The 20,768-nt window shown below is 42.8% G+C and overlaps 4 protein-coding genes across 7 annotated transcripts; 2 read left to right on the forward strand and 2 right to left on the reverse strand.

Moving 5' to 3' along the window:
• Positions 1-1,040: 1,040 nt before the first annotated feature.
• On the forward strand, positions 1,041-4,040 carry LOC102713254 (hsp70 nucleotide exchange factor fes1-like). Its single transcript, XM_006650751.3, has 6 exons — positions 1,041-1,376; positions 1,749-1,891; positions 2,414-2,464; positions 2,560-2,781; positions 2,891-2,993; positions 3,307-4,040. Exons 1-6 carry the CDS (start codon positions 1,285-1,287, stop codon positions 3,833-3,835), a joined length of 1,140 nt encoding a protein of 379 aa, XP_006650814.1. The 5' UTR covers positions 1,041-1,284; the 3' UTR covers positions 3,836-4,040.
• A 392-nt stretch (positions 4,041-4,432) lies between these two features.
• On the forward strand, positions 4,433-6,137 carry LOC102713532 (chaperone protein DnaJ-like). The gene is made up of 4 exons (XM_006650752.3): positions 4,433-4,819; positions 4,960-5,122; positions 5,399-5,493; positions 5,613-6,137. The coding sequence occupies exons 1-4, from the start codon at positions 4,499-4,501 to the stop codon at positions 5,820-5,822; spliced, it is 789 nt and encodes a 262-aa protein (XP_006650815.1). The 5' UTR covers positions 4,433-4,498; the 3' UTR covers positions 5,823-6,137.
• Positions 6,138-7,836: 1,699 nt separating this feature from the next.
• On the reverse strand, positions 7,837-10,223 carry LOC102714550 (L-type lectin-domain containing receptor kinase SIT2-like). The gene has a single exon (XM_040522214.1). It carries the CDS (start codon positions 10,023-10,025, stop codon positions 7,902-7,904), a length of 2,124 nt encoding a protein of 707 aa, XP_040378148.1. The 5' UTR covers positions 10,026-10,223; the 3' UTR covers positions 7,837-7,901.
• Positions 10,224-12,853: 2,630 nt separating this feature from the next.
• On the reverse strand, positions 12,854-19,801 carry LOC102714821 (D-xylose-proton symporter-like 3, chloroplastic). 4 transcript variants are annotated; one of them, XM_040522322.1, is made up of 15 exons: positions 19,513-19,801; positions 19,295-19,392; positions 18,682-18,760; positions 18,540-18,599; positions 18,373-18,439; positions 18,159-18,283; positions 17,182-17,283; positions 16,714-17,091; positions 16,312-16,359; positions 16,142-16,204; positions 15,875-15,955; positions 15,548-15,646; positions 15,297-15,434; positions 14,769-14,935; positions 12,854-13,206 (listed from the first exon to the last, which is right to left on the reverse strand). In XM_040522322.1, the coding sequence occupies exons 1-14, from the start codon at positions 19,750-19,752 to the stop codon at positions 14,801-14,803; spliced, it is 1,713 nt and encodes a 570-aa protein (XP_040378256.1). In that variant the 5' UTR covers positions 19,753-19,801; the 3' UTR covers positions 12,854-13,206; positions 14,769-14,800. The 4 variants fall into 4 exon arrangements, with proteins under 4 accessions (XP_040378256.1, XP_040378254.1, XP_040378255.1 ...); XM_040522320.1 differs by lacking the exon at positions 12,854-13,206 and adding an exon at positions 13,535-13,806; XM_040522321.1 differs by lacking the exon at positions 12,854-13,206 and adding an exon at positions 13,535-13,810.
• Positions 19,802-20,768: the final 967 nt, after the last annotated feature.

Consider the following 20,768-nt stretch of genomic DNA (forward strand, 5'->3'; position numbering starts at 1 on the left):
CAACTTCTGAAATGCGACTTGTATATTTTGTGCTGTGATGTGTGCGAGATTGATCTGCAAAGTACGGCGTCTTCGATTCCTCGGTTTGCTTGGACTGTTCTGGCGATTATTCTCGACGCTTCGCAGTTTTCGTGCCGAAATCACATCAAAAGCGTTAAAACTTAAAACGGCGAGCTGCTTTCGCGCAGGTTTCACGAACGTCCCAAGTGCCACCGCGCGTGTCCTTGCTGAAGAGGGTTGGTGTATCTAATAAAAAATTGAGTGGATAAACATGTAATTAGTGATATAAAAAGTTAAAATTAAAATATAAATTAAGATGAAAAAATCATTAAGTTGATTCCAAATTTAAGATCGAAAACTCGTAAGGAGAAACGAAAATACTTGGGAGAAAAGCCATGAGCAGCCTATTGATCATCCCATGTAATGTGCCGCTCCACACAGACGAATTCTGGCCCAGGAGGTCCCCACAAACACGGAGTATATAGTCCATTTTATATGTATAAATGTTACACATACTAACTTAATACCTGTCAACTCTATACGTAGAAATCTTTATACATGTAATATTATATATATAAACTTTGTCATGTAATCTCGAATATATATATAACTTTATACATACAAACTCTATGTATAAAAATATTTATAGATATAAATATTATACATTCAAACTCTACGTACATAAATCTTGATACATATAAATTTATACGAGCAAACTTTACACAGGTAATCTAAAAAACCCAGTTAAACGAAAACAAAGAAGAGATAAACCCCTCCTGTTCATGCGAGGAAAAGGCCACATTCGCGCTCCAATTAGCCTTTTCCTGCATACGGCCCCGAAAATCTAATCTCTTCGTAGCCCATAAATTTTGGGCCTAAATATACTGGACCCACGAGATGGGCCTCCAAATTCTTGAGATGGGCCTAGCAAGCAAATATAGTCTTCCCAGGTGGGCCCAAATGTGAGGTGAGATATGGGCCCTGGCCCAAGACGCTTTTCCACCTGAGGAGGCGAAGCGTAGGTTCGGGAACTATCCGGACGCCTCCTCCGCCGCCGCGTTTCCCGTCTCTCTCCACGACGCGACGGCTGACGAGAGGAAGAGACCCCTCTCTCCGATAAAAGGGGGAGGACGACGAGGGAGAGGGGGAGAACCGGAGAAGGGAGACGACGAGGAGGTTTGTGCTGTTTCGTCTTCTACCGCCGCCGCGCACCGACGCCTGAAGCAACCGTCACGGCCGTTCGGCTAGCCGTGACCCTACGCCGGAGTGAGCAGAGGGGAGGAGATGGCCAAGGACGGAGGAGGGCCCGACTGGAACGGCCTGCTCAAGTGGAGCCTCGCCCATGGCGACGGCACCACCAAGCCGCGCGCCCTCAGGTACTGTGCTCCCGCTCGCTCGAGATCTCCCGCCTCCTCCTCTGCATGGTTATGCCGTTGCAGTAAGGTGCGCGAGATGGATGTGCTTCTAGGATTCTGAAATTAGGCTTGTTTAGTTTGGATAGATAGGGTTTTTGTGTACTATGCATGCGCATGTTGGTTGCTGATTCATGTGTTCGCTTGCTGGATTACGGTGAATCAGATCATATTTTCTGCTGACTTACTCGTTTATTAACACTGACATTTTAGCTGTCATGGCATAGAAATTTGGTCAAATAACACCAATGTGCAGTGGTTAAAATTAGCAAGCAACCTATGGCATGTGAAAAATTGTTCATGTTCACAGTTGGTTGCCTTCATTTTGGGTTGCAGTGAGGAGGACAAGAAATGGTTTATGGAAGCAATGCAAGCAAACACAATCGATGTAGTTAAGAGGATGAAGGAGATTACCCAAGTGATGAAAACTCCAGACGATGTACTGCAATCTCAGGGTGTGACTCCAGAAAACATTGAAGGTATCATTTGGAGCGATATGATTTTTTAAGTTCACTTTTATTTGTTGTAGAGGTGAACAATGATTTTTTTTATGTATGGTTAGCACTTCTTGACGATTTATTGGCCAATTTTAGTAACTAAAAGGGCAGCTACATACTTATACAAGAAAAAAACATGTAGAATTTGTGGGATTGTAGGAGTGTGGAAACACTAGCTGTTTTAGTAGCTGTAAGTAATACTCTTGCTGTTATTGTGCATTATCTATGCTTATGGGGGTTGGCTTTCATAGAACTAGTCCACTGTCAGATGCAATAGCTGGAGAAATTTGATGCACTTAATGGCTTCATATTTTATACTATTAACATTTGCAAATTTCTCATGGTTGATTATCTTATGAAGGGCTCCTTTAGGGACGACGCGATTATGAATTCATCACTGATGTTGTCTTATGTTTTGTCTATTTTCTACAGTTTTCATCTTACACTATAGGGTTGATGGATTTTGACAATTTCACTGACTAACAATTTATGCTTTGTTCTCAGATATGTTGGATGAGCTACAGGAGCATGTTGAATCCATTGACATGGCAAATGGTAAGAATCAGGGTTGCTGCTGACTTCTGCATTTGTTAATGTTATCTCCTGTTTACTGCAAAGGATTTTTGACATGTTTACGTTACCCCCAACAGACCTGCATTCTATTGGTGGATTAGATCCCCTTCTTGGTTACTTGAAAAATTCACATGCGGGCATCAGAGCAAAGGCAGCAGAAATTGTGAGTACAATTGTACAGAATAACCCCAAGAGCCAGCAACTCGTGATGGAATCTAATGGCCTGGAGCCACTGCTGACGAACTTCAGTTCAGATCCAAGCACAAATTCACGCACAAAAGCTCTTGGAGCAATATCATGTAAATCATCTGCTTCTGTAATTGTATAAACATGGTGCCTTGTAATGATCTGGTGCAGAATTGCTTCCATTACACGTTCTAATTAGAGGTTTCTACCATTGCTTTGCAGCCCTAATTCGTCATAACCAGCCAGGGATTGCTGCGTTCCGCCTGGGAAATGGCTATGCTGCACTGAAAGACGCACTTGGTTCTGATGATGCTCGGCTTCAGAGGTATGCATGCTATGTGATGTTTAGGGGAGCTATGACACTAACATTAAGCAATAATTTTTTGATGAACATTGTAGTACACTTGTTGAACAATAGGACCATGTGTTTAGTGCACATTTGCTTCTTATCTTTGCACTTTTCTGTTATAACAGTGACCACAGCATTTTTCCAGCATGTGAAGTTATGATCTGGTTGTGCTAACCTATGCTATTAATTTTTTTTTGTCTCACTAATTCGACTCCATTTTTTTGCTGCTGGCTAAATTATGCAGATACCAATCTGCAATGCTTCTAACCTTTCTGCTGTATAATTCCAGGAAAGCTCTCCATCTCATACAGTACCTGCTGCACGACAACAAGGTGGATAGGAATGCCGCTACAGAGCTTGGTCTTCCAAAGCTGATGATGCACCTGGCATCGAGCGATGATTCTGGAGTTCGGGAGGCTGCCTTAGGTGGTCTTCTCGAGTTGGCACAAGACAAGACATCCGGTGCTGGAAGCACCCTACCTGACCAAGACAAGCTGAAAGATGTCCTCAAGAGCCGAATCGAAGGCATAAGCTTGATGGACGCCGACGATCTCCATGCCCATCGCGAGGAGCGGCAGCTTGTCGACTCCCTGTGGAAGGAGTGCTACAACGAGCCGTCGTCTCTCAGGGAGAAGGGGCTCGTCGTGCTTCCTGGGGAGGACGCACCCCAGCAGCCACCACCGGATGTCGTGGGGGACATGTTCGAGCCGCCGCTTCGCGCATGGGCTGCATCGAGGCCACCACCCAAAGAAGATTCGGAGTCTGGCAGCGCGAAGAAGGATCCGCCATTGCTGCTAGGCCCTGGACCGTCTTCCTAGACTTGTCGGGATTAGTTCGTTCGTCTATTATGCAGTTCTCTAGTCGTCTTAACCTTAAGCACCTACATTTGCACTCTGCTGATATGCTCTGCATTTTGATCCTGAGCTCCTGGGACCTGGATGTATGAGGTTTTTGGATATCTGTAATTTTGTGATGCTTTTAAAATATATTCAAGAGTAAAATACTTCTAAATATCGTCCTTGAGGATTTAGGGACTGTCCACTTTGTTGTTATTGCCATTTAAGCAACAAACTAAAAATACCACTATCAACACAACTCTACCAAATTTTGACAAGTTTGAAGCTTTATACCCTCAAATGTTTCACCAAAATTTGGATAAGTCCTAAACTAAAACACCACCCAATCTTACCTTACCAAAGTTTGGCATTGCCAAAGTTTGGAATGGTTTTTGGTTTTTTGTCTACAATGAAGTAAACAAGCCCTTAAATTTGAACTTCTCTGAATTCCTCATTTGATGAGTGTACAATGGGGATTAATTCATAGGAGTATGAGCTAAAGATGGCCGTCCGATTCTCACTGCTGCGGCTGTGTCGAATGACACGAACGGTGGTGATGCTGTCTGCTCCACAGATGAAGGCTCGTTGCGAGCCATTCAAAAGCAGGCCATCCACCTCCGGACTCGCTGCTGCGTCGCGCCCGCCATGGCGCTGCAGCTTCAGGCCGCCACTCCGCATCCCCCTCTTCCTCTCCGCGCCTCGAGCGGCCGATTCACTCCGCTGCCTCCTCCTCTCGTTCTCCGCGCCGTAGCTTCCTCCCGTCCGTGCTACTCGCGGCACCTCTACTACTCTCCTGCGCCCACGCATCGCCGGCGGCGGGGAAGCGTGAGCGCCGGCGCGGGCAGAGGCGGGCGGGGGGAGTCCCCTTACGAGGTGCTCGGCGTGTCGCCGTCGGCGTCGCCCGACGAGATCAAGCGCGCGTACCGGCGGCTTGCTCTCAAGTTCCACCCGGACGTCAACAAGGAGGTCAGCTCCCAAACCTCGTTATCTCCTAGTCGCGTTTCACTTCTCTAGTTCTCTTGCCCTCTGATTCCTAAGAGTATTTAGAAATGTTAGACCACTGAATATCTCTAAATGGTTTGTGTTTGCTGCTCTCCTCTGCTCAGGCCAATGCGCAGGAGAAATTTTTGCGGATCAAGCATGCGTACAACACGCTCATGAATTCAGAGAGCCGGTCCAAGTACGCGAGCAGCAGCACAGATTCGTCCAGGACATACGGGAAGAGCAGCACTACATCAGCTGGTGAAGAAGAGCAATTCTATGGGTTTGGTATGGAAATACTCTCTTCTGCTAACGTGAACTTCATTATGGGGCTGGAAATTTGTGCTATTCGGTATTAACCTGAGGTTTGATCGGTGATGCTGCAACACCTAAAAGTGTCGTTGCAGAGTTCTGCTAAGAAAGAATACATTTATCCTGTTGCGGTTCTTGTTCTCTGTGGAATTTTCTAGCAGATGGTTATTTGGGAATACAAATGTGTAATAGACTAGTAGTTGAACATGACATGTTTCATTTGTTGACACTACTGTGGTCATGATCCTGCAGCTGATTTTCTTAAAGATCTTCAAGCAGAATTTCAGAACTGGGAAGCTAGTCTGAATTCAGAACAGAAACCTAAAAGCTTGTGGGAAGAGTTAGCAGTAAGTTCTCATCATTCCATTGTATTTTTGTAATCTGCTACTGTCCATAGCAAGCACTTATCAATAACACATAATTACTTGTAATATCCCATTAACTCCATTACATTCTGCCCAATCAGGCGATTGGTGAAGAATTTGTTGAGTTTCTGGAGAACGAACTCAAGGTTGATGATTCCAGTGCTGCAGAAGGTAATGATCCATACACACAATCTGGAGGGAGTAACAAAAACAAGCAAGCTGATAATACATCAACAAGTAGTTTTGACGATAGCGTATCCGAGATAGAGGCTACCCTCGAGAAGCTGAAGAAGGAACTTGGGCTGGGTTAAGCCATTTGCTACTGATGGCATACGTACTGCTGCAACTTTAGCCATGTGCAACTGACTTGGTGCTGTGTGATTGTGAAGATATTTCTTATACTCAATTGTTGTCGGATGGTACCGATAGCCATCGCAACCTGCTTGATGTCTTTGTGCAGGTATTTGATGTACCCATTTTTTTGTCATCAGAAGGTGATGGTAGTTTCCAGATATATTGTAGTTTAGGTGATAGAGCTCACAAGCTCACGCATCCAGCTTCTCTTAAGTTGTTTTTTTTTTTGTTCTTGTGTATTGTGCACTTTTGAAATGTTGGGAGGGGTGAAAGATGATATCCTGTTATACAAAGATCATTTGGTATTTCTGATAGAATCAGTTCATGACACAAACAAGAAAACCAACTACTACGTGACAATGGGGATATATCCCCTTTGCGGTTTTGCTGAAAAAATTCCGTGTAATTTTTTCAATAAAATCACACGAATGTACCTATAATATAACTATGATATAATTACAATGTATATGTAATTATAATATCTAGCACTGAGATTCCCCCCCAAAATACTAGCACTGAGCTATGAATATTTTTTTATTGGCTAGTAAGAAATTGATGGCAAGGAGCAATTTTATTAATAGCTGACATAGGCAACAACACAAGGCAAAAAGCATTTGATCCTGTCTCAGGCCTTGTTTAGTTCACAATTTTTTTTTCAAAAACATCACATCGAATTTTTGAATATCTAAATAAAGCATTAAATATAAATGAACCAAAAAAACTAATTGCACAGTTATGGAAGAAATCTTGAGACGAATCTTTTAAGCCTAATTAGTCCATGATTAGCCATAAGTGCTACAGTAATCAAAATGTGCTAATGACGAATTAATTAGACTCAAAAGATTCGTCTCGCGGTTTCTAGGCTAGCCGTGAAATTCGTTTTTTCATTCGTGTCCGAAAACCCCTTTCGACATCTGATTAAATATTTGATGTGACACTTCTTCCAAAAATTCTCTCAATCTAAACACCCCCTCTGTCGACAACATTGACATAGTCGAGAACTGGGTTTTGGATAGATCCACATTGATATCTGGCCAGGCAGAACAGTCAAACTGGACAGAGATTAACCAACCAGTCAACAATATCACATCAATGGGGCAGAGTGATGATGATGAATTTGAGTCTTTCATTGAGGGTAAATCATTATGTATTACCTCGCTTCCAGTTTATCTGCAGTTGATGTTGAAATTTGATATTAGAAGTTCTGAACTTAATTGCAGGAGTTGACGATGAAATGATCCAAGCTGCTTCTCGGGGAACTCAGGAGGAAGATGAGGATTGCTAGTTTTAACTCGGATAACATGTAAACTAACGTGTCATGGACAAAATCTGGCATTGCTTGTCACCACGTTGCAAGCGGTTATTTTTATCTGCAACCAATCTGGTAATCTGTGTCATGTTTAGAACCAATCTATCTCTGCAAACAATCAACCCCCCCCCCCCCCCCCCCCCCTTAAGCCTCTTCAGTTCTCGTATGAATCAGACAAATCCTTATAACTTAGAAGTCAGAGCTATGGCCTTTTTGTCATGTTGATCTTCTGTTATCTTTAGGACGGCTCCAATTTTTTTTAGGTTTCCACTGTCGTTTTCCCACGATGATTGATGAGTAGCAATATATCTTTGGGTCCTTTTGAGCAATGTGTCAATGTTTTATGTTTGCTGCATGATAGAATCAGACTGTCAGTCTATTGCCTACGTACTCTGATCTGGCTAAACAATAAACCGCCCTCAAGAAAGAAGGGGTGATTTTTTTTTTGGCACGTTGCTCCTTGCAATTTCTTTTACACAGTTTCATGCCTTCTCGCAGGTGTCCATTCATCTGAAACTGCAAAGGGATAACTTCTAAGCTGAATGCTGTGTGCTGCTCTTTGATCGAACCCTTTGTATGATCATATCATGAAATTATTTTTCGTTCAAAAAATATCTTGAAATTTTTTAGATAATATTTCAATGACATAGAACCAATTTTCCCTATTTGAAATGATTGACAGTATCCTATGTTAACTCCAAAAGTTTTTGAAGTCCAAACAAATCACCTAATGCTGCTGCAAATGTTTGCTCGCTGACATTTTTACATTGCTCAACTCAACAGAACCAACCAGCCATTGTTGCTCGTCGGTGGACTGCGAGGACGGCGGGTGCGTCGTCGCCGTGGTGATGTCCGACGTCGACGGGAACTCGGTGACGAACTCGTCGAATGAATTGCTGTAGAACAGGCTCCCGCTACATTCCAGATCTTCCGGCAACGTCTCCGGCGCCGGCGCGGCGCCTTCCAAGATCTGCACCACCTGCCTCATGCTCGGCCGGCGCTGCGGGTCAGGGTGTGAGCAGAGAAGCCCGAGCTTGAGGACGAGCTCGAGGTCGTCCTCGTTGCACTCGCCGATCCTGGGGTCCCTCGCCGCCGTGATCTTGCCGGCCTTCCAGTGCTCGAGGACGAGCTCGACGAGCCCCGGCGAGTCGTCGTCGTCTCTGAAATCCATGGGTCTCCGCCCGCACGCCACCTCGAGCAAGAAGGCGCCGAAGGCGAAGACGTCGGTGCTCGTGGTGGCCTTGCCGGTCTTGCTCAACTCCGGCGCGAGGTAGCCGAGCGTGCCGACGACGCGCGTGGTCTGCGGGTTGGTGCCGTGGTCGTAGAGCCGCGCGAGGCCGAAGTCACTGAGCTTGCCGTTCATGTCGGCGTCGAGGAGCACGTTGCTGGCCTTGATGTCCCGGTGCACCACCACCTGCTCCCACCCCTCGTGCAGGTACAGCAGCCCGGCGGCGACGTCCCGGACGATCTTGCCGCGCTGCTCCCAGCTCAGCGCCGGCGCCCCGCCGCCGCCGGCGCCGCCGAACAGGTGGTTGTCGAGGCTGCCGTTCGCCATGTAGTCGTAGACGAGCACCAGCTCGCCGCGCCGCCGGCAGTAGCCGAGCAGCTGCACCAGGTTGCGGTGGCGCAGCCGGCTCATGCTCGCGATCTCCGACACGAACTCCCGCAGCCCCTGCCGGGAGTCGTGCGACACCTTCTTGACGGCGACCTCGACGCCGGACCTCGGCAGCACGCCGTGGTACACGCGGCCGAAGCCGCCGGCGCCGATGACGTCGCGGAAGCCCTTGGTCGCGCCGTGCAGGTCCTTGTAGCTGATCCTGTGCGGCCCGTACTCGATCTCCCACTCCTCCTCTTCCTCAGCGAACCGCCGTCGTCGCGCCACGATCGCTGCCAGGACCGCCGCCGCCAGGAGCAGGACCACGACGGAGAGGAGGAGAAGTGTCAAGAGAATCAGCGGCGGCGTCTTCTTCTCGGAGTTGCTCGGAGATGGGATCCGCGGGAGCTTGGAGAGGTCGAGTTCCTGCGCGCGGCCGCCGCCGAGGCGGAAGCTCCAGCCGAGAACGTAGTGGGAGCTCGCGGCCGCGCCGTTCGCCGCCGAGAACCCGACGTACGTGTCGTTGGTCACATGCGACGAGAGGTTTACGGTGCAGGACACGAGCGGGGTGGCCGGCCTGGGCACGCCGGCCGGCGACAGCGTCACCTCGAGGCGTTCGCTGTCGCCGTCGTACTCAATCCACACCTGCAGGGGCTCGCTGCTGATCAGGCTGAGGCTGGTGAATTCGCTGGCGGCGGCGGCGTCGTGGTACCCCGCCGCGGTAGAGTTCTTGGATTTCGGGCTGTTGACGTCGACGCCGACGTGATTGTCATCGATGTCACCGAGCTCCTCGTCCTGCGCCGTGTCGAACTCGACGGCGGCGATCTGGCCCGTGCTGTTGGCCGTATTGAACAGCCCCAGGTACCTTCCGGCGACGGCGCCGGGGACGACCACCGACGGCGCCAGCGCGAAGGCGAGGCCGTGGCCGTGCGCGTCCGGATACTTCGGCAAGATGGCGAACACGAAGGAGGTGGAGAAGGAGACGGCCGCGCCGGTGGAAGCATTTCTCAAGCGGACCGGCGCTTGGTAGAAGCCATGGCCGAACACCTCCTTCGTCTCGTTGGTGAGCTGGAGGAGACCGGAGGAGGTGACCACGGCCACGCCGGTGGTGTTCACGACGTCGCTGGAGAAGCCAGGAAACACGAACTCGTCGGCGGCAGCGCCACCTCGAGCAAGAAGCAGCAGGATCCCGATCAGCTCAACCAGCCACTGCCGCTGCCGCCGCCGAAGCATGGCGACAAGAACGTCCGGCGCCATGGCAGATAACCAGAGAGCAATACGAACTGAGGTGAAGTAGGCAAGAAGATGACGTTTAATTGTTGCAGCGGGGTAGCAGGAGCCGTGGCTGGTCGTCTGGTCGTCGGTGGTGATGCGAGACACACGGGGAGAGGGACATGGACGTGGACGGCGCCGGAGAAGAGAAGCTCATCTCAGCTCAGTTCGAGATGATTACAAGTTTTCACGCTGCTAGTTAAGCTACCTTACCAGCTAGGAGCTGGAGCTTTAGCCTGGCACCAGGTAGTGCGTGCACACTCTCGCCTTTTCCCCTGCTTTTTTATTTTCTTCAGACTATTAATATACTACTACCTCCTTCTTTCCGAAATAAAATCGTTTTTTTAATGTTTTGATTATTCGTCTTATTTAAAAATTTTTATGATTAATATTTTTATTCTTACTAGATGATAAAACATGAGTAGTATTTTATGCGTGACTAATTTTTTTAAGTTTTTATATAAAATTTTCAAATAAAACGAATGATCAATCGTTGGACATGGAAAAACGAAAAATAAAATTATCGGGACGGATGTAGTATCGTATTAGATCGGCCTATGGAAAAAAACCAAAATAATTTATAAATAAAACTTTTATATTTATATTATAGCGATTCAAAAGATAAGAATAGAAAACATACTAAAATGAGAAAACTATAAAATCAAAGATCAAATTTAGGACTAGAAGAGTACGCTAAGGATAAAACATCATCTTTTTGTTTTTTTAAAAGACTATATATATATATATATATATATATATATATATATATATATATATATACACACACGTGTTTTTAGCGATTTAAAAGCAAATGTTAAAATATAAGCTACAATAAAAAAACTCAAAATCAACTGTAAATTTAAGGTTAAAAATTTAATATTTGACTTATGGGTGCAAGTAAAGAAAAGAGTACATATTTTCTCAAGTGCTCGCTTTATTATAAAATATAAGTATTTTTAGTATTTAAAAGTTGTCATGAAATATTATTATTTCAATCCCTTTACAGTAGTTTTTCTCCATCAATCACTTTTTATACAAAATTATTTCTGCTTTTATCTAAGTAATATGAGGTATTGTGAGATATCAGTGTCTTGACATATTTTTTTAGACCGAAACAAATCTCATTTGTTATTTACTTAGAGATAACATATTATTTTTATTAATTAAAATAATTATATTTTGCGGACTACACGTGCTAGTAGTACCTTAGCTAGCTGCGACATACAGTGGGCACCGAAGTGAACCATCGACAGGTACAGAGGAAAAAGAGAAGAAGCATCACTCTGTTGGGTTTCGTCTACGGCGAGGACCACTTGCTGTCCTGCCTGTCCTGTTTGTGATTCAGTCCTTTCGCAGACGCCGGCCGTCGAGCAGGTTGGCACGTGCGCCGCGTGTGCAAACAGTGCCATGCCTCACTGTCCTCAAGTAGACTCCGTAACCAAGCCTGAGAGGGGTTGTCGTACTACGATGATGATATACCCAGTAACCACGCCGTAATCATACAGTTGCCTGCTAAGCAATGGAAAACTGCATAAAATTTTCATTTGTCTAATTTCATTCAAACTCGGTAGCCGGCACGGTTATATATTCCGGCACTTGACATTAGTGTAATTGGTGTAAATGTTGACAAAATCCATGACAGATCAAATGTCACTTTTGACCAACAGCATGCGATCATTTTTTTTTGGTTCTTTGTTACGATCAAATGTAACGGCGCTAACGGTAGAAAAGAAACGTGATGGCTCTTATGGGCTCTAAAGCCTAATTAGAAGAGAAATAATTTATCATAAAAAATCGTCGTACAGTTTTTCAATTCTGTCCATGTATAGGATTCAATACTTTTAGATTCTCTCAATGTCCTATTGCATCGCCGCTAAATAATTAAATGGATAAATATGGCTACTTTATTTCCAGTATGACTTGACATCTTTTCTACGTACTACCTCCATTTTTATTTATATGACGTTGACTCGTATAATTTTATACTAACCAACGTCAAATGTTCTAGGAAGTAAGTATTTTGTTTTCATCCTAAACCTGACGGTAAGCCCAATTACTTTAGTAGGCGACAGTATCAGAAACTCTAAAAGCCAGACAATATAGAGTCTCCTAGTGATTTTCATGGCAAATTGGGAGCCCGATCTTCTTGCCGGTTAGTAGATACCAAATGATCTTCTTGAGCAGTACAATAGCAGACTATAAACCAACTGTAAATATATTTTAAAGAGATAAAAGAATAGAAGAGAAAAGTAGTAGGCTACTAATTTATAGCTAGCTACAGCACGGGCTCCAAAATGAATGTGTGTATGATATATGAGACCATATATTTATATGCTTTGTAGTTAACTATTGTATAAATTGATATTAGATTGACTATAGATGAATTGGAGTTAGTAGTTTTTTTTAACAATAGCTAGTAGTTGACTATCCTACTGAACTTGCTCTGCCCTTCACGTACGTTAAAGTTTCACCTCCTCTTGTTTTTGCATGCATCCATATCATTGTCACCACCTAACCAGACGAAGTCCATCTCCACTACGTGAAATCTTGTGCTAAACGCGAATGTTTTAAAGAATTTCACGTTCTGAAAAGGATTTGTTTTGTTTGATTCGCGAGATTTTCAGGCCTGGATAGGCATGAACCTCCACATGGGGCCAACGTGCAACGCTGGAATCCTGTGAAATCTGCGATAATTCGACGTTGCAACCTACAAGCTCCCATGACTCGCCCAGTGGATTCGTATTTTTTTTTGCCCCCAAAAAAAATAATCTGAAAGTTTCTGAAAGTAAAAGAAATCCAATATATATAATAATATTATCACATGGGGCGTTGGAAGCTGTTCGGATCACGGATTATTCGCGGGGAGATGAAATCAGGAAGAGCATGGCTGGGGGCAGTGAACTGATGGACAGAAACACGTGAGGCCCATTGCGGCGACAGCGAAGAAGGAGAAGCAGCCATGGCTGGTCAAGAAACGCGTGCAGAGCTGAGAGGGTGAGGCAGAAGACGAATTTATATTCCGCGGTCGCGCAGTAGTTGCACCGGCCCGGTCCTGCTGGGAATCCAATCCAAGCTGGAGTAAGCTCCCAGGTGATTGGTCGGTCAGTCAATCATCGGTCCAACGATCTCGCTGTCGCTGGTCTCAGGTTTTCAGACCTTGCCTGTCCTGCGAAGAAGAAGAAGAAGAAGAGTCGTGCAAACGTGTGAGCATCACCAGCAGGGTCAACCAGCACAAGCCTGATGAAATGTTGATTGGATTCTGAAGATTAAAAGTCCATCTTTAGTGATTAACCAGACATAGTTTGCCTAATCGTCCATATATTTCTCTTGGCGATCATTTAAAGTGAAAGATTTATCTTTTACAATTGTATTTTAGAGTTGTTCACTTTTTATATTATTTTGGGCAAAATGTCAAGCCGTTATTGTTCATTTCAAAGTTAGTATGAGTATATTCGATTTATATAGTTCTAGACATCTAAATCTCCAGGACATCATTTATAAAAGAAAAACATGACCATATATTTGCAAATGCCAAATTTCCATTGACTTTTAACTAATCTTTTGTATTACAATTATTAATCGTTGAACCGTAACCTCCCCATCGGAGAACCGCATTTCCGTTTCCACGACACCGATTCTGAATGAATGCTGCATTGCTTGTTTCCCTTCCATTGTGTGACCAATATGCAGGTTGGTTCAGCTTGCTGCATTTGGTCAGTCGTTTGATGTTTGCAGCGCGTCTACTGCCACCTAGAATTATTGGATTCTTGCTTATCATGATGATACCGTCATGATAACAATTAACAAACATCAGTGAACCCTGAAAGCTCAGCTTTTCTTTTAGGAATATAATCAATGATTGATTAGACAATTGAGATTGTATTCTTTTGGGTAGACGAAGATAAAAGTTTTTCTAATTTTTATTGTAGAGTTTAATGATATAAACAATGAAATTAACTTCCACAAAACTAGTTATATGAGGTAACAGACTTTAATATATGTTTTTAAAAAATAATACATCATTTAGCACCCGATAAAGTTGCATGAAAAAGAGAAAAAAACTGACAAAAATCTGGCCAAAAAACCCATCCTGAGTTAGGCTTCATGCTCAGGGAAAGAAAGAAAATTATGCCATGTGGGTGAAAAGGGAATACGATGAAAGAGCTTGATAAACGGTACTATTACATCCAGGACGAAATACCAAGCACAACAGGTATACCGTCTTGTCAAGACTAAGAACATTGTGTACTGTTACGTCTGCATTTCTGTTTGATTATTAAATTCGTTGATTGTGACATTAGCTTTGGTCCGGCCATGTTAAACTAGTCTTTGGGCAAATGCTTCTGGGTTTATAGCAATAGATGCTAACGTTTCCTGAGCGACAGGTTCCAAACTTCGTGGCCCCGTTTACAGCGACGTTGAACTAGGTCATACGACGTACTCTAATACCACATTAAGTCATAAAAAATAATTAATAATTGTGTTACTAGAAAAAAAATAGGACTGGTCCTGTGTTGGCAGAAAACCATAGCACTTCAAAAACTGCCTTTTTAGACTCGTCTAAAAAACTTTTTGGCCAAACAAGAATTTACATATACAAGAACGTTGGTAATGCTACATGTACAACGATAATAGTTACGCAGAAAACCCTCGGCTGAAGAAATTTACATCGAGACGTATCAGGATTATCTAATGAACACAAAGCAACCGAAGCAGCAGTGAGCTTACTGTGTAGTTTGCAGTAGAGCCACGATACATTATTACTTCAGGATCTTGGATTCGATCTCCTCCAATGTAAGTCCTTTAGTCTCTGGAACTTTTAGGATGACAAACACGAGGGAGAGCAACGATATAGCTCCGAAGAGAATGAAAATATTGGCCGGACCAAGGAATTCCTGCACCAAACAAGGCGTGCATTGCCGGTAAAATAGTATTTACAACACAGCTACTCCCTCCACCTCAAAATAGAAAAAAACTAGTATTGGATTAGACAGATCATATCACAGTAATACGAATCTGGATAGACAGATATGTCTAATCTAGTATTAGATATATTTGTTTTGAGACAGAGGGAGTATAATCAAGTAGTCTGGATTATAGACCGAAGAAGAGGCTGATTTTTATTTTTTATTTTGGATGAAGGGGATGACTAAAAAGACAATGGCTTTGGAGATTGTACTAGATTATAGCACAAATACTCCAAAAAAAAAATGAGATCAAATATACGTGAGGTGATAACAATTTGGGTAGACGTACCTGCAAGGGTGAAAACGCAAATGTCACCAATGCATTTGAGCCGAAATTTGTTAGTACTGCAAGGCTGATGCCACGCCCTCTTGTCCGAAGTGGGAATATCTCAGAGACCATTAACCAACTTATTGGACCAAACGAAACCTGAAATCACAACATAAATTTCTTGCACTAATCATACATCGTTTCTCATTATGTAAAATAAATAAATAAAAAAAGTCGTTATAGATCGTTTCTACATAAAGTAAGGCACCAACCTGGTAAGAACCGACATACAGAAGCAAAGCACCAACAGCAACAAAAGGGAAGCTGTTCAGAATCTTGTAGTAAGCTGCTAATAGGAACAGTGAAACAGCCTGCATTTCCAGGTATAGAAAGCATAAGCGCAATTTACTCAGAACATAATTGTTGTAGTATTATTGTTCACATGTTTTGAAAATTGAAAAATAGCTCTCACACATCCAGTATCTTAGTATCTACATCAACCAAGACTATAAATGAGTTCAAATAACTGGAAGGTGGTGAAAATGGCACTTGTCATGCATCCATAGAACTTAGTTAACAAGTATGTAAGGATTACTCACTATTCCACCAATGCCTCCTATAAGTAGTGGACGCCTTCCAAGATCGTCAACTTTAAATACTGCAACTCCTGTCATCAGCAACTGCAAATAATAGAACTATTATATAGAGGTTCAAAAAAGTAAAAGAAAAGCTCTTTACTTTTCCACCTACCGGCTGGATAACAAAATAGATATATAATGTTATCTATATATATGCAGTACTAGATTATATTTTATCTAAAAACGTATGTGATAGATTATAAAAATGGTCTAGCATCGTAAAATTACCTTGAACAACCCAATCAAAATTGATACTTTGGCAGCATCAGATGCAGCTGCAAACCCAGCAGTCTATTGACAATAGATGTGGATTAATTGTGTGAATTGGGGTGACAAAGCCATCTGGAAAACTACAATAATCTCACTTCTGTATGTCCTTATAAGAAATGAAGAAGTACCTGAAGAATGTAAGTTGCATAGTATAGAACACTTGGCTGGCCTGTTATCTGAAATAACAGTTTACTTAATATCAGTGCTTCAGCATATAATAAAGAAGTAACACTAGTCAACTCTTGAAAATTATAAAGCACAAAAGCAGCATGAAATAAATAGATAATAGATGTTTTTATTTACCAAATAATTCTTGGAGATTCAATCAAGAATCCTCGACTTGAATGTAATAGCTTGTAAAATACTTTAGTTTGGAGTAGGTAATACATAAATATAAACTTTCCACTGAACTAACAGCGAAGATATTTTCAAACTTAAAAGGATAACCAATGAAGGGCCAGATTTTATATTCAGTTGTGCTACTTCCAACTTCCAAGTGGGTGGAAGTGGCTGATGAGGGAAAAAAAAACCTGCTGGAAGAGAACCAGTCCTCCTCCAATGATCAAGGCCTTCAAGCTAGCTCCCTCAAACATCCTCCAAATGTTCCCTTCAGATTCTTGTTCTGCATAAGCAGCTTTAATAGACACAAGGGTATCTTCAATCTCATCTGTTAACACCTTGTCACTTCTAGAGTGCCCCCTCAGTGATCTCAATGCCTGAATTGCCTTCCTTTTGTTATCTTCCACTGACCCCTTTCCTTGAACTGCCCTGAGAAGAAGCCATCTTGGTGAAGGCGGTAAATTCCACATACCAATAGCCATTATTACTGCCAGTGGAGCACCAAAACCAAACATATAACGCCATCCGCCTACCACATCAATTTCAAAACTACCTACAAGGTATCCAATCTGCAAAACATTGTATTAATAGTCATGTAGTCAGCAGGGGACAAATGGGTACACTGAAAAGTGTGTTGCAGTTGGAAGAGAGATAGTTACCAGTATTCCTAATACAATAAACAGCTCCTTTAAGGATATCAATGTCCCACGTATTTTTGAAGGAGAAGTCTCTGCAATATAAAGAGGGGCACCATGCATTGCCTGGCACAGAGCAACATCGTGGTTCAGTGATGTTACATAACCCCATGATGTAACATAAAAGGACACAACAATGATTCATTATCTCCAAATCATTAGTTCGATATGAATATATTCATTTGCATTTCTATTCCTCTTAATAACACCTTTCTAACAAAACATTGACAAAAAGACATTTGTAGATTTTATTTTAGTTGGCAATAAACAAGTGTGTGCAAATATTAAAGCCATAATACCGGGTAACAACAATGTCCAAAGTTCATATGGAAAGACCTTGCCCCCATATGATGGATTTCACCTAAGTTCATTTTGCTATACCTGTCCACAAAATTGTCATAGCAGGAAGGATCAAACACGTTCAATTACTTTCCACTTATTTTCTAGTTAATTTCACCAAAATGTGTTCAACAAGCTACATTGGTATTACCTGTGTTCCACATCATAAGCCTTTTTGGCATTCATTAAATTCACATGAATGCTAATGAATTTGGCCACATATATAAAACATAAACATTGATCAATGAATGAATCTAGGTAGGGCCAAAACATCTTATAATATAAAACAGATGGAGTACCAAATTAGCTTTCTGTCAAAATTTGTGAAACAGTGGATACCCAGTAAATAAGATATATTAGACGGTACTGATAAAATTGCTGACTCCCTTTCCAGTTCATGAAGGAATGAGTAATTCACAGTCCAAGTATACAGATTACGCACGCTCGTTTAGGTTTTAATGTGCTACTCAACTCAAAAGGATATGCTATAACTATTGGTCCTCAGTGCCCTGAAATTCATCCACATGTATTTATACTTTTTACTTGTCAATAACAACGGCATTGCATTTTGGGGAGAAAAAGGTTGCCTTGGAGTTACTCACCAAACCAATACCGAGGCCATAGAGGAGACGACCTATGATCAGAACTACAAAATCAGGTGCAAAACCAGTGACCAGAGCACCAGAAATATATAAAGCTGCAGCTGTGACCAGTTCTATTCTTCTTCCTGAACCAACGATGATAGTTATGACTAGGAGTAATTTTTCTTGTTAAAGATTATATAGTAAGAAAGTGGAAAGCAGTTTTTCGAAGCACCTAGAAAATCAGCAATGCGGTATGCAAGAATCGATCCACCAAGAGCACCATAAAGTGAACCACTTGCCTAAATTGAATGGCACAAAATCACATTAAAGACAATAATGTCCATGATTGGGAAAAGAAACAAAATTTTGATAAGCACGAAAATATCTAAAAAGAATTACCACAAGTCCTAGCTGAATAGATGACAGGCTGAACCAAGTGGTTCCACTGAGTTCAGCAGACTGAAGAGGAATAAACACCATTAGAGAGAATCAGTGAATGAAAACTCCAAGAAATTGCAAAGCAAACAAAATAAGGACTAACTTGCAGAGATATGGATGCTCCTGAGGTTGCACCAATGTCATAACCAAAAAGGAGTCCTCCCAATGCAGGGAACAAGAACCTAGTTTCCAAACATCCATCCATAAGTGGTTAGAGCTTGTTACATTTTCCAATTTACCCTTTATGCATTTGTTTTTTTTGTCCATATTCCAAGTCAGACTAATATAATAAGCACCAACGGTTTAGATCCAACTATAACGTATGCCTTCAGTATGTAATCAAAATATTATGCAGACCTAACATTTTCTGAATTAACCGCTTTAAGCACATGGATAGCAGTTCAACATGAAAAATCGTGTAGCCTAGCATTTAAGCAGATAAAAGGGAAAAAGAGTGCAAAACTGTATTGCACCTTCCTTTCAATGCATTATGATGCCCAAATTTGATATGGATGTCCTCCCCAACACGATGGAGCAAGCAATATGTACTAAACAATTAGAAAGCATTCACGGTTCCTTCAATTAGGATTTAGGTTCTATTCCTCGACATCGAAAGCTGGAACCAAACTAGAAATGCGTTCAGCCTATCACCATCAGACTCTCGATTACATCCCCAAATGCCACTGGTATGTGGATGGAGCTAGGAGTTATCTTACGGAAGGATGACGGAAGCCCACGAGAAGTCCTTCCCGGCCGCGCCATCTCCGGCGCCGCCGCTGGAGGGCAACTCGCCGCCCTGCGCATGTGTCCGAACCTGCACAGCCACCTCCATCTCGTCAAAAACCACGACCACTACCAGCACCTTGCCCCAGAATAGAAGAAGCGACGAGGGCTAAAATTAGGGGCGCGGAGGATGAGGGTGGGGCTGCCGCACGCGGAGCCTGGGGTTGGAGGCGGCCGCCGACGCCGACGCCGCGGCGGCGGCGGCGGTGGAGCGGAGGAGCGGCTCGGCGGCCTGCGACGACACGTGGAAGGCGTCCATCGCCGCGGCGGAGCGACCGGGAGGCGTGAAGCCACGAGCGCGGCGTGGGTGGGGTGCGGCGGTGGGCGCAGCCGCGACGGCGCGAACGGCGTGGGCGCTGGCAGACGAGGGGAACAAGGCGACAGTCGCCATGGCCGCTATAAAAACTCCGCTCGTGCTTGCACGCGAAATAAAACAATATACGAGTATTTCTCTATGCTTTTATTTTAGAGAGGGAGGTGTCTGTTATGTTATCAATATTTAAATTTCTACCTATTAATTTTAAGAGTTTTTATCAAAATTTATTTTCTAATTTTAACTTCTAAATCACTAAGATATGTTTGTTTACAATTTTTTCGTTTATAGATAGGCTGTTTCACAATCAACCTGGTCTCCCATTTCAACTTGTCTATACGGCCATACATCCAGTTTAAAACTAGAAAATAAAAGGAACGCAAAAATGATAGACTGACACCCATCAGAATACTTATAAAATGCTACCGATATTAATCAAGAACAGGCCACGTGTACTGTAACAGATATATTACTAAAATAGACTTAATGTTTTCTTATAGTCTTATGTTTTATTCTCTCATGCGTAAGTTGGGAGGAGGGAATGAATAAAAAAAAGACAAACAGTCATGTAAGAGATCTAGTGTGAGTAATATGGAATAGAGTTGTTTAGTGACCGTTATAATTTAGCCTTCAATGCGTATAAATCAAAACTTAAATGGTTAATCTTAAATTGTGGAGTTTATTTTGAGATTTTTTCGTCAAAGTTTAGTTTTCAGTTTTGATTTTTAGATCGCTAAGAATATATATAAAGATTTTTTTTATTCACAAATTAATTTTTATTTAAAAATACCAATCACCCCTGTGTCTTTTAGGGGCGGTCAGAACTAAGGGCTGAAAGAGCATGAGCCCGCACGTGTATTCCTCTGGTAAGATGTATTTGTTTGAATGGTTAGCGTTCATACACAATTATTTTATACACATAAACTTTATACATGAAATATATATGTAGAAACATTCAGTGTCTAATGATTCTCTTATACATATAGCTACTCAACATACAAATTTTATACACACAAATATTATAAAAAATATCGAAACTTTAGGCATGTAATTGTATATAGAAAGCTAACATTCGGTATAGATGCTTCATACAC

This window comes from Oryza brachyantha, chromosome 3 (genome assembly GCF_000231095.2).
Source record: "Oryza brachyantha chromosome 3, ObraRS2, whole genome shotgun sequence".
NCBI lineage: Eukaryota > Viridiplantae > Streptophyta > Magnoliopsida > Poales > Poaceae > Oryza > Oryza brachyantha.

What these genes read in the sequence shown, in the direction of transcription:
- LOC102713254 (XM_006650751.3), top strand. Translation starts at nt 1,285, where the DNA reads ATGGCCAAGGACGGAGGAGGGCCCGACTGGAACGGCCTGCTCAAGTGG. An exon ending in ATCCATTGACATGGCAAATG is followed by an intron (nt 2,465 to 2,559) that starts GTAAGAATCAGG and finishes TACCCCCAACAG; the next exon opens with ACCTGCATTCTATTGGTGGA. An exon ending in AGCTCTTGGAGCAATATCAT is followed by an intron (nt 2,782 to 2,890) that starts GTAAATCATCTG and finishes ATTGCTTTGCAG; the next exon opens with CCCTAATTCGTCATAACCAG.
- LOC102714821 (XM_040522322.1), bottom strand. Translation starts at nt 19,752, where the DNA reads ATGGCGACTGTCGCCTTGTTCCCCTCGTCTGCCAGCGCCCACGCCGTT. An exon ending in CCGCATTGCTGATTTTCTAG is followed by an intron (nt 18,284 to 18,372) that starts GTGCTTCGAAAA and finishes TCGTTGGTTCAG; the next exon opens with GAAGAAGAATAGAACTGGTC. An exon ending in GACTGGTTCTCTTCCAGCAG is followed by an intron (nt 16,360 to 16,713) that starts GTTTTTTTTTCC and finishes CTGTTATTTCAG; the next exon opens with ATAACAGGCCAGCCAAGTGT.
- LOC102713532 (XM_006650752.3), top strand. Translation starts at nt 4,499, where the DNA reads ATGGCGCTGCAGCTTCAGGCCGCCACTCCGCATCCCCCTCTTCCTCTC. An exon ending in ACCCGGACGTCAACAAGGAG is followed by an intron (nt 4,820 to 4,959) that starts GTCAGCTCCCAA and finishes TCCTCTGCTCAG; the next exon opens with GCCAATGCGCAGGAGAAATT. An exon ending in AGAGCAATTCTATGGGTTTG is followed by an intron (nt 5,123 to 5,398) that starts GTATGGAAATAC and finishes ATGATCCTGCAG; the next exon opens with CTGATTTTCTTAAAGATCTT.
- LOC102714550 (XM_040522214.1), bottom strand. Translation starts at nt 10,025, where the DNA reads ATGGCGCCGGACGTTCTTGTCGCCATGCTTCGGCGGCGGCAGCGGCAG.